This window comes from Ammospiza nelsoni, chromosome Z, assembly GCF_027579445.1.
Source record: "Ammospiza nelsoni isolate bAmmNel1 chromosome Z, bAmmNel1.pri, whole genome shotgun sequence".
NCBI lineage: Eukaryota > Metazoa > Chordata > Aves > Passeriformes > Passerellidae > Ammospiza > Ammospiza nelsoni.
In genome coordinates, this window is record NC_080669.1 from 4,784,711 (window position 1) to 4,797,424 (window position 12,714).

The 12,714-nt window shown below is 44.7% G+C and overlaps 1 protein-coding gene across 1 annotated transcript in view; it reads right to left on the bottom strand.

Moving 5' to 3' along the window:
- ZNF462 (zinc finger protein 462) overlaps window positions 1-12,714 on the bottom strand; it is a 70,405-nt gene that overhangs the window by 1,878 nt on the left and 55,813 nt on the right. Inside the window, exons 9-12 of the mRNA XM_059493155.1 lie at window positions 12,380-12,516; window positions 6,863-7,086; window positions 4,263-4,395; window positions 3-117 (exon numbers count right to left, since the gene is read on the bottom strand). Coding sequence (XP_059349138.1) covers window positions 3-117; window positions 4,263-4,395; window positions 6,863-7,086; window positions 12,380-12,516 — 609 coding nt within the window. The remainder of the gene's footprint in view (window positions 1-2; window positions 118-4,262; window positions 4,396-6,862; window positions 7,087-12,379; window positions 12,517-12,714) is intronic.

Below are 12,714 nucleotides of genomic sequence, written 5' to 3' on the forward strand. Positions count from 1 at the left end.
ACATGCCATGCCTCAGCACGTGCCGCTCCCACTCGGAGCCCTCGGTGAAGGATCGGCCGCAGAACTCGCACGGGAAGCGTTTCTCTGGAGCGCTGCTGTCAGGAAACATCATGGGATCTGGGAAAAACACAGCACAGCCCATGAGCTCAGAAATGCCAGGGCAAGAAGGGAATTGCCACCACAGTGATCCTGCTCTGGTCCTCTCTGCTGCACCTCTCGCTCCAGAGAAGCAAAAGGACTTTCTTGTCAAATAACTGGGAAAATGGAGCTGCTGAAAAGAAAAGTGACACTGCAAGGGACAAATCCCACCCTAGGTCTTAAAGCATCTCTGCAAGTAAGGTTAACAAGTTACTAGACCCTGCTCCTCTATTTCAACAAATGAAGAGACTGTGGAATTTATATTCTGTACCAAAAACTGCAAAGCTTAGGAAAGCAAAATCAAAAATCCCCACTCGAGTCCATCTATAATTCTGGAACCGGTAGTACAAATTTCAGGAAACACATGGATTTGGTACATTTAATATGTGATTCTTGTAATAGATCATAAAGCTTCATGGATTAGGTGCTGCATCTTAACTGCATAGGTGTTTTCATGCTCATCCTAATCTTTCACACAAAATGCTTGGGGCCTCATTTGCAGAAGTGTCAAGCACCTTGTAATATGAGTGAAGTCACTGGCAGCTCAGGGAATGACATTCCAGAAAGCCAAGCTCCATGTGAACACAGCCTGCTCTGACAAAAGATGAAACATTTTCTCACAAATTAAGAAGATCACCGCACAAGCCATTGAAAATAATTGCATGAACTATCTCACTTGATTCTTTTGCTGGAAATGAGACAGCACCATCTGCTCAGAGCATTAATTCCTTAGCAGGGATTATCTTAAGTAAGAAATCAACAGAATGTCTTTCTGACTCCTCCTGAACTACATAATAAAAGAAAAGGGATTTTGCTTAATTTTGGTTCTGATCTCTGCTCACTTTATTTCTTCACTCTCAGACTTATTCTGTTCAGGATCAGCCTGTGAACTCAAAATTGCTCACACATCCCCTATTACCCACACCTAAGTCCTGCAAATGCATTTTTGTGACACACTTCTCACTAGTTAACCTTTACTTCAGTTTTATATGGAATGGATCTTGACACAATTTTTTGACCTCTTCCCATAAAAGGAAAAAAATCGACTTGCATTTCTTATTGTTGGGGGCTCATTTATTATGTGGTTAAATACCATAAAGCTGCTCTGTTGGGGAGCACCAGAATGCAAGCAGCAAATGCCATCAGTTCAGTTTACATCTGGATTTTTAACATCTTGAGCATGGCACAAATGTATAAACACACTGCAACACACAGACTAGTCATGACACAGGGATAAATATTTTTGGTGGGTAACAGTTTTGGAAGCAAATGCTGCTGATGTTCTACATTAGAGCATAGCTATGGATGGGGCTTGGAGCAACCTGGGATGGTGGAAGGAGACCCTGAGCATGGCAGGGGTGGGACTGGATGCTCTTTAAAGGGCTCTTCCAGCCCAAGCAAGCCCATAATTTATACCTGAAAAATCCCCATTAAGTTAAGCAAGTGTTACTGTGGTAAATCCACCACCCCTTCAGACAACACCATCTTGTTCATCCTACTCCCCAGTAACTTTTGCCTCTAGGGATGTGAATTTGGGCTGCTTCCCTGGAGGATTATCAGAAGCTGCTCTTCCCTGGGTCCTGCAGAGGGGAAGTAACACATTGCACACATGCCTGGCCTCTCTGCGGTTTTGCTGTCACTCATGGACACTTAATTTTTGCCCATTATGGAAAAACACCTCTTGATCTGCTGAGACCAAGACATAAAGGTCAGTAACAGCCTTTCTGAGGCACAGTTCTGCCTAGAAAGCTGTTCTTGGCATGGTCTTTTATTCTCCTTTTATTCTATATCCTTTACCACCCCTTCCTTTCCCATCCAAGAGTGCTGCCCAGCTCTGCCTGCCCACATGGACAATGGCCTTTGCTTGGTCCAGCAGCCCATCGAAGGAGGCACAATTTCTTATTTGCACCCTCAGTAGTGCACAGAGCAGCTCGAGTCAAAGTGGTGAATCCAGGGAAGAAGAAATCTTGATTCTCCCAAGGTAACAGACCTCAGACAGACACTTGGAGCACTCTCAGCAAATCCCACTTCCTGCTAACACCACAAACCTGGAATTGCCAGATGCACCCCAGCAGCACCCAGGATTGCACGGTGCGAAGCGGTTTGGAAGCTGTGACAGCATCAGCCACTGTGACAGGCTCTGTTTGAAACCACAGGTCTGGCTCTCTGCTCCCAGGGCAAACCATTTCTGGGTCAGAAGGATCTTCTGAAAATGCCCAGGGAGATGCCAGCATGCATCCTTCAGTTCCTGTCTCACTGGGACATTTTTCAAAAATCTTGCACCTTATGAGTGGTAATTCACACAACTTACCTAGAAAAATGCAATCAATACAACTGGATCTTTTCTAATATCCTTGTTGTAGTAGGCATAAGTGTTTTTTGCATTTTCTACCTATTTTACTATAATGTATCACAAATGGTTAAGAGGTTGAAAAGGACCAAAAAAAAAAAAAAACCCTGAAAAAAAAAAGGTGAAACATCAACCCTACAGGCCAGAGAAAAAAGAAATGCTGCAAAGCAAACCTGAAAACACACCTGATTTTTTTAGGCTGGTCATCCAAACAAGCATGCAGAAATCATTTTAGCCAGCCACAGATTAAAGAAAACAGAGACAGAGGTGAAAATAAAAAAAAGTACAGCATCATCAAAATGCTGCCTTGTTTAACTCTGAAACATAAGGACAGCACATCTATTAACCCTTGCACATGTAATACTCCAGCATGGAAGGTGATGGTTTTTATACTTCCAGGGTGTAACCTAAAGCCAATTTAAACAATGAACTTCACCTTGGGCTGCCCCCCCTGCACATGTGGCACACGCACAGGGATTTGTGAGGCTTGGCAGAGAGCACTTTCTTCTCCTTGGTGCCTCCAAGGTGACCTCAGCACCTGTGCCTGCGTGTAATGCTCAGGCAATCCTCGCAAGGACAGCTTGACTCCTCACCCCCTGCCACCTGTGGGTCCACACAGGACATTAATCAGCCTGCTGCATCTGCAGCTGAGGTGAGCTGGTGCTTTAGTCAAATCATGGCAAATCACTGCTCCAGACACACAGGAAGCCCAGAGAGTTGGAGCTGTCCCTAAGGAATGCTGAATTCTGAGATGCACAAGTGGAACTGACATCCCTCCTCTGAGTTTTCTACCTTCCAAGACCTTGTGCAGGGTATTTTTTCTCTAAAACATAAATGGTTTCCTATGCAATTGGCTTGCATTCCCATTCAAGTTAAAAGCCATCACTAACTGCTCCTGAAGCGCTGCTGATGAGCACAAACTGAATTCATGCTGCAGGGACACAAAATAAAATCCAAGATGCTGGGGTCTTGCTGTTATAAGGTAAGAAGCATGATCTTAACCCCCTAGTTCTGTAAAATACCTGTGAATCCAGAAATGGGAATTTTTCAATGCCTGAAAGCATGAAAACATGTACAGAGATGCCTTTTTTTTTGTCAAAAGCTCTTGAGTGAGTTTGAAAGCTAAAAAATCAGGAGAAAAATGTTTACTGAGCATGGTGGTGTACCTTTAGCTGAAGTACACAGAGCTTGGCTAAGTGGAGCTGTCAGCATCAAGAATTGGGTGGCCTGTCCTTCAAACCATGAGGGGACTAAAGATTTTAAAAGGTTATTGCATTATATGATGCATTGTTGTACCAGAACAAAACACAGTTCCACCTGATATTGGAATAACTTGCCTTTCATGGGAGAAGGTTGTTGGAAAGGAAACCCTTCATTTAACTATCAAAGAACTTTCATCCCCCACTTGGGCAATGCCAAGTGAAAGCTGGAAACTGGTTACCAAAACGAGAAAATCTGACAGGCCACTAAAATACACTTACATAGTTTTCCAAGCCCTTATTGATGGTATCTGAACAGGCAGATTAGTCACAGATGCTATCTCATAGTATGTATTCTCTCTGAACAGACAAAAAACTTGTAAGGAGGATTAGAAACACAAGATTCCCACAGGAGCTGTGTCTTCAGGAAATTCAGTAAGATTCTGTTAGTATTTCTGCAGAATATGTGCTGTCCAGTCAACAGCTGACCTGCCATGGTTAGATTAGTGAGGGAGGTTGCAGTGCCCAAAAAAATCCAACAAAACCCCCCCAACACATCAAAGAGCTGCACTGACCTCTCTCTTGAGGCTTGGGGCTTAACTCTTCTTCTTTTTCCTCTTCATCACTGCTAGAGCTCTCTGTTTTCCCTTTCATTTGCTCCAACTGGTCCAAGTTAACCCGTCCAACCAGCTCAAAATTACGACTCACCTTTGAAAGAAACACTTCTGTTAGCACTCAGCACAATCACCAACCAGCCAGAAAAGTGGTCACAAATGCAGAATAAAACAAGGTACACCCCAAAACCTGCTCAGCTCGAGGTGACATGCAGCCCCCATAATCAAATTAACACTCTTTTATTTCCAGGAGCAGTGATTCTTCCATTGCTGTTTATTCTGCATTTCTCATTTCTGGTTTTTTGCCAATTAATGAGATTGGGTAAACCCCCTTCATTTCTTCATCCAAGAGATGTAAAACATCCAGTCATATCCTCATTTTTATGGCATTATTCAACTGCTGTGATCAAACACTGCTACCACACATCCACGCTGAAGGGGAACTCTCTGTGATGGGTTCATTCAGCTTTATTCATGAAAGGATGGTTCTTTTTTTTTCCACTGAGCACATGGCTGCTGTGTGGCACATACACTCTCACTCATTAATAACAGATTAATTTTCATTATGCCCGGGCTGCGAAGTGCTTTGCAAACTGATACAGCAGCCTATAATGGGAACACTTCACCCAGCAGTCAAATTCAGCTAACCCTGGGGTGAAATGCACCCAGCTACTTAACAGCTCACAGCAGCAGTATGAAAGGAGCAGCTCAGGGCACGGGAGTCAGGAACTGCTCCACATCCAAGAGGAGCAGCAGCCCAGATTTACAGCGGAGGCGGAGAGCGTGGAGCATGACCAGGACACGAGGCTAATACTTGCTGCATGACAAGTGCCCCCTGAGCTCATTGATCACTGCTGGGAAGGGTTTTGGATTCATCTCTCATGCAGAGAGAGAGCCCTCCAGCAGCAGCAGCAGCAGCAGCAGCAGCAGCACAGGCACTGAGCCAGGCGGGCAGAGGGGATGCAGAGGGAGCAGCGAGCATCCTGCAAGGGGCTGAATGAAATAGCAACACCCACTGGCTGCTCTTTGCCCCTCTGTGGGAAAGGAAATGAGAATGAGCCCAAGGAGGATGTGGAGCAGGCTGCAGGACACATCCAAACAGCAAAGGATCCTGAATGTGGAGGTGCGAGGATTCCTGGTTCTGGGTTACAGACGGTTGTGATCAGGTTCTCGAACTTAACACATCACCCACAGAGGTTTAAACAAACAAACAATGCAAGGCACTTGATTCGACTCAGCTCATGTAAAGGAAACTGTTTTTAAGGTGCACTGTACAAACTGGGTAGTATCTGAGCCCCGAACTTAAGACACAAATTGCAGAGGGATAATTTACCCCCCAAAAAAGGGGAAATGATACCTTAAACTACCAGCACCACTACTGCAGATCCAGATCAGAAGGGAGAGCTAAGTTAAGGGAATAACAATCCCTTGATGAACTGTGTCAAAAAAACCACAAGCAATAGTTCCTCCTGGACACAGCAGGCACCAGGAGGTGTGGAACTCCTTCTGTACCATTTGAATCACAGAAGATTCTCCAGAAGTAACAAAGGTGGCAGAGGAGCCTAGCATGCCAACATAAATTAACAAAGTTTGGTTTTATAAGATGGACAAATATTTTTTGAGCATGAAAATGGTTGTTTTTTGGTTTGTTTGTTTGGTTCTTTTTCCCCTGGGATTCTGCTGCTAATACCTTCCATATATATTTGGCTTTAAGGAAAAGTCATTCAGTCAACAAAGCTTTTAGTGAGGACCTTTAGTGGGCAGCTAAGCTCCAGGAGGGGAAGGCATATAGCTGCCTCCCCTGGCAACCTGCCAAGGAAGCACTCCAGGAAATATTCCAAAACACATCTCAGTTCTAGAACTTAAACATTTCTCAGCTACAGAAATTCAAAGCTAGCAGTCTGTGGAGAGCCTTTAATGACTTCTCAAAGACTGGACCTGATATGTTCTCAGGCAATCCACAAAAACTCCAAAGCAGCCTTAGCTGAGGACCTGGTTAGACTTGCTGTTTATCTTTCCCTTGTTAAAGGTAAAAGGGGATGTATAGACCTCTTTGTTATTAAAATATGCGTGGCATGTCATGCTGCTGAAGTTACCAGAGCAATCCTGTGTTTGGAATCTCCTGCCTTTCACAGGGGCTGAATCACACTGCCCTGGTATTGTTCCACAACTCTTTCCCCACCCCCCTGTAGATAAACCCAGCACACACAAGGGCCTTCTCCAGATAATCACACGCTGCATGCAGCAGCAATTTGCCAATTCTGATCAATCTGAACAGCTTCAGAAACTATTATTGTTCAGTTTCTGAAGAAACAACAACAACAAAAAAGATAAATAAAGAGAAAAATGAGAAAGGGGGGCACAACATGGGATTAGTTCTCAGACATGGGGAGGGAGAAGAAAAATAACCCAAAGGGAAGCACAACATGGGATTTGCTTTCAGATCTGGGGAGGGATAAAAAATAACCCCAGTGTCAAGCTGGCTAGTCAGACATGCAAATAAACCAATTCAGTATTTGCAAAGGTTAGATCGCCACAAATTAAAGCCAATTGGGTCCTACCTTGTGCTCATCTCGAAGGTGAGCGTCCAGCTCCTCTGTGTGTTTGGTCTCATAGTAGCAGAGTTGGCATTTGTAGGGTTTCAGTTCATTGTGCTTCTCTATGTGCTGCTGCAAGCTCTCGTCACTGGAGCAGGTGAAGGTACACTTGTCGCAGCGGAAAACGACTCCCTGCAGGTACTTGGACAGCTTGGAACGGCACACCTCGATGGGAACCACCCTCTCCTCTGTGGGGACAGCACAACACTCACTCAACAACACCAGGAAAATCATCCTCTTAATCCCCAAAAGCCACACGTGCAGGTGTCCTCTGTGACGGGGGGGTGAAGAGGATGAGTATGAAAGGTTTTGGGCCAAGCGAGACTCCATCTACGAGTCAGAGGAGCAGAGCCTAGGAACACGAAACCCAGCCATAAATCAGCCCAGACCAAAAGTTTGTTTTTGTTCAGTACTTGATAGCAGCTGGGAGCTGCTTCTATAAAAGCAATAAACAGGGGAGCTGCAGGGTGTGCTTCCCAAAGCATCACACCCTGCTGGCTCTGCACAAATTGGAGCTGGTGTCCTCACCACCACACCCAAACCTGCCCTCTGGGGATTGAGAAGGTGAGCAAGGCAGCACTTCTCCCTGGAAAAAGGCTGTGCAACTTCAGCCAGCAGCAGAACTTCCTGATTTACCCAAAGCCCAGGCTCTGCATGCATGATGTACTGAAAATGCCCTTGCTGAGTTTTTAAACTCTGCACCCCCTCTAACAAAGCAGTGATGTTTAACAGAGCAGCAATTAATTTCGGTCATTTGACACAGCCAGAATCTGATGTGCCTCAACACTCATCCACTGTGGTTCCCTCCACGCTGTGCACACCAGAGAAACCCCAAATCTCACCCTTCAGCTGAGGGTCACCAGCAGATCCTCATTAAGGCTTTTGTTACCCAAACTGGCATTTTGAACTAGAACACTCAAAACTTAGCACTGCTCCTCCTTATGCACTGCATACTAAAGGAGGGTTTTTTGATCCTCCTCATCCAGGCTCATCCCCAAGGACAGGAGAAAAAAAAAAAAAAAAAGAGGTCTGAATCTCTTATGGTAGACATGAGGGCTGAAGGAATGTGAGACGTGGCAGTGCACACATGGATCTGAGCCAAAGGGCCCTTTCTTCTAGTGAGGAGGGTAAAATTACATCCAAAGACAACTACAGAAACACACACTCCCTTTACAGCAAGGCCTTTCTTTTTCTGCAGCTCAACAAAATATTCCATCCTGCCTAGCTTCTCCCTGAGCACTAAACTTATCTATCTCCCGACTTCCTCTTTTTGAAGTTTTCCCCAAGGCTATGCCTTAACCCCCCAAAAAACCCAAAAAAACAAACACCCAAAGACTTAGGATTCTTTTCTACACCAACAGCAGCTTTTCTAACTATAAAGAAACCAAACAGTGGCCATTCAGGGTGGAAACAGGGGAGGGGAGAATAGGGTTTAAGACACAGCAGAATTCAAAGCTGTGCTGCTGAGATCACCAGAGAAACTTTTTACAAGGTTGTTGCAGCTGCGTGCTTTCGGGCTCTCAGAAATTAGTGACACAGCTGGTTTCAGAAGTGAAAAAGCCAAGGGAAGTTTTCAAAGACAGAAATATTGATTAAAATATTTTAACATTCACCTTTCCTCTAACAGCTGGCACGGATTAAAAAGGCTAAAACATGCCATGGTATAAAACTTTAAATCTATCAGCCTGAAGTAAAGCAGCATTCTCTTATTCATGTGAACAAAACCTATTACCTCACAACTACACACACAGAGCCCCCAAATCAAAGGCAACACAGTAAGAGAAGGGCAAAACAGACACAAATATCAACTCTAGATTGAAAGATTTCTATTTCAGGGAATGATTTATAATTTTTACATGATGTGTTCATGTCAGTGAGCTTCCTCCAAGCTACGATTTTGGAACTTGCAGGGCTACCTGGACCTGGAATGTTACATTTCTTAAGGTGATGCTCTCACCTCCAGCTTGCCCCTGCAAAGCTCTGTTTATTTAATTACTCATTTAGAATGCACTTATCATGTCTGGACAACCAACAAAATTGCAGCAAACCATAAACCCCACACAAAAATTGAAGAGGTAGCTTCTTTACCCCCCGTGAGATTTCTTCAAAGTTCCATCTGTGTCTAATCAAAGACTACTGCAGAAACCTCACAAAAAGATGTCCCAGCTTGTGGAACAATTTTGCAAGAGCGGTAATTAAAAAAATAACAACAAAATAAACACCTAACAAAAGCATCATCTTGGTTCAAGAAATCCAATCCTTCCACTGGGCTGGAATATTCATGCTAATTGTACCAGGGAGTGAACTGAAAGGACATTAATGACTAACTATTCTCAGTACTGTAACTCAAAGCAGACGTGCATTTTTTGGCTCAAGGCTAAGGATTCTATTAGTTCTTAGTTGTAAGGAGAGATCTTTGTTCAGCAGCACATCAAAGCATATATAACTCAATTCCTTCCCTCAAAGGTAAACAAAAAAAAAAATAAAAAGGCAGTCCTACTATCCAGACACAGACCAATTACATGGTCATCCTGGGTTTTGAAAATACACATTTTTGCCTGGAAATCCAAACTGCACCCACAGAACAAGTAATATTTGGATTCTAGTAGTCAAAAGCAAGCACTGCATATGGATTCTGCGTGTATCTGTGAAGTTGCATGTACAATGGAAAATGCCAGGAATAAAGCATGTACAAGGAACCAGGATCTGTAGCAAGGAAGCCTTTGGGGAGATGGGTAAATCTGAAAATTTACCTTAAAGGTAATTAAAGGTATTTAAACATATGGGTGGTATTCTCTTATATGGAATAAGAAAATCACTAGGTTCTTTAAAGGAAGGATAAGAAACAAAAATGCCCAAGGATTTAAAAGCATAGCCAACAGTGAACTTGGTACGTGGGATTCAGCCCTGAAAAAACACCAATATACTTCAAAATTAACAAGGGGAATGCTGCTGCAAAGGATAACATCAGGAGAAAAGGTGGTCAGGCACGGGCAGGGGCTGCCCAGGGAGGTCTGGGGTTCCCCATCCCTGGAGGTGTCCCAGGAGCACCTGGAGGTGGCACCCAGAGCTTTGGGCTGGGCACAAGGTGGGGATTGCCCACAGGTTGGGCTCGATGGTCGCAGAGCTCTTTTCCAACCTGATTCTGTGACTAACTCTGTTGTGCAGCATAAATTAAAGGCTAACAGGCTGCAAGATCAGGAATCCCCTGTCTCCCTTTGCCTGTCATAAAGACCAGGAAGAACTAGAGAGCCAAACTTCTCCTCAGTGACCTGCAGCACCCTCTGTACCCACAGGAGGGAGGATGAACTGCCCTGGCACTGCTCAGGGGCAGGTGGGGCATGAGAGAAGCTCTTGAAACTTCTCCTTCTTCATGGAAAGCAAATTCCTTGCCTTATATATATATTTTTTTCTCACTAGGCATTCAAGCTTCTAGCCGATACTGCTTTCACCCTGTGAAATTCAGCCTCTGTAGCCACTCATCAGGAGGCAAATATATTCTCCATTTCAAGCACATGCTGCTTCACCAAGGATTAGGGGTGCAGCAACTTGGAAGTAATGTAAGAGTCATGCATCTGTAAACATGCCTTTTGCACAAAAGGAACATTAAGTGCGAGTGGATCGAATCCTTCACTCCTGATTTTACATACTGCACCACTCCATCTACCTCAAAACTAATTTTCTTGGGCTGCAGCTCAGGGTTATGCCCTTGCTTTGCCAATGCAATGGCCATAAAACAGGATGGCTATCTCAGACTACATTGACTACCCCTCAGTCTCTTTTCCAGTGCACATTAAATCTTGTCAAAGCCATCTGCTTCAGCTGCCACACAATTAAGCACAACAGTAGAAGGCTGTTTTTTAGCTGGATGTGTGCACAAGAAATCACTCTAAGTATGAACCCTGGATGCGTGATGTCAAAGAAAACCCTTCTGTGGCCTCTTGAGACTCTTCATCAGCTATAATCCCATTTGCATTAAAACTTCCTTTACTCTGTTTTTTCCTCCCCCCAGCACTGTGGTGTGTAGACCATTATGTCCTTTTGCCATAAGGTTTCTTTCAGCAGCAAAAACTCTTTGAGGTTGGTTTGTGCAACTGAAAAAAGTCCTACAGAAGAAAAGATTCACAGTTTCACTCACCCAGGAGGTGACAACCTCCTTTCAACTGGTCAGAAACAGCTCTGCACAAGCAGTAGAGCTGCTGGTTGAAGTGCTCTTCCACTTCTGCAACTGGACATTCCCAACACCCAACCTATGCATGATGGAAAATACCCTAAACCTATCCAGTTCCCTCTGTTTTAAAGGCCTAGCATTGTCTGCTGGAGCCCTGGCATGGCCACAAAATGGAGAAAACCAGGCAAAATCTGACACAGCAACACGTTCAAGGGCAGGAAGTAGAAGCCAAAGCATCAGCCAAACCCTTGCAACCAAATATGTCAGCTTTGTATTGTGCTTTCAGGTCATTTCCCCAGATGTTCCCTCACAGAAGCCCTGCTACACCTGCCAGATTTCTTTCCAGCCCTGCTAGAAAGAAATTTGAATTCTGCCAAGCTCACTGAGCTGGTACAAGAAGGACTTCAAGCTACCAGCACTGAGAAGTGGTATGCTACATGGAATTACGACAGCACTTGTCACACCAGAATCTCCTCCAGGAAAAAGATGGCATGCAAAACCTGTGTTTGCTCACCAGCAGTATCCCACTGTGAATCTCTGCCCAACCTGCACGCAGGCAGAGTGCCATCCCAACACATGGGTTTGGGTTTCGGCAGCCAACAGACCATCCACAAGCATCAAGTGTGATAGCTGTGGGCAGAAATCCCAGCCCAGAGAGCCCCAACTGCTGTCTCTTCTGAGCCACCAAGCCCACAGTTAATAGAACATAGCAATCCCCTACTCCCACTTGTAGCAGGCTGAAAAAAAAAAAAAAAAAAAGTATTTAAAAATGGAGAGGTGCAGACAGAAAAGGAGCCTTACAGTAAAGTGAAAAATGAGATAATTATTTTGTCCCTAGGAACACAGAGGAGAAAACACTCAAGGAATTTATCAAGGGATATTTTGAGGCCTCTAGGGTTAGCTGATAAACCTTTTGGGTGACTTTATGATAGCAAGGCCTTTAAGATAACAAGGACATGGTCAGGGCACAACTTTGGCCTAGATCGAAGTTGCAAATTAGGGCAACTCTTTCTAAACAGCTGTTTGATAGCTTTTCACCTCCCTTGAGGAAAACCTTAAAAACTATCCCAAACCTGCCCTGTTTCAGCATTGGCAAACTTTGGAATTTACAGGAGATAAATCAGTTGCATCTCATAGAAATGAAACAAAAAGACAATCAAGCGCTAGTGAGTCCTTCGACGTATTTGTCCTCATGTACAGAGAGAGGAAAAATTTAATGAAACCAGACTGAAATATTGAATGAAACCAGAACCAGGGCTCTGTCCAGCACTCCCCTCACTGGACACAGACAAGGACATGGATGTTTTTACCTCTGTGCAGAACTATGTGGTCGATCATGTTGCGTTTGTATTTGGTGTGGTAGAGACAGAGAGGGCAGCGAAGGTCTTTGGGTCCTTCCTCGGGGACTGCCGAATGCCCGGCCTCCACGTGCATAGTAAAAGCAGATCTGTGGGAGAGGAGGGAGACAATGGCAGCAGTCAGGAGGGCAGCAGCGAGGCGCCACAGCTCTCTAAAAGGGACGTGTGGTGCAAAGAGATGCAGGTGCCACTCAGCCCTGTCCGCGCGGCCCCGCAGAGGGGCTGCTCACACGAGAGACACGTGAGCGGAGCAATCTGCAGGCTCCTGCCCTCAAAGCAGGTGCTGC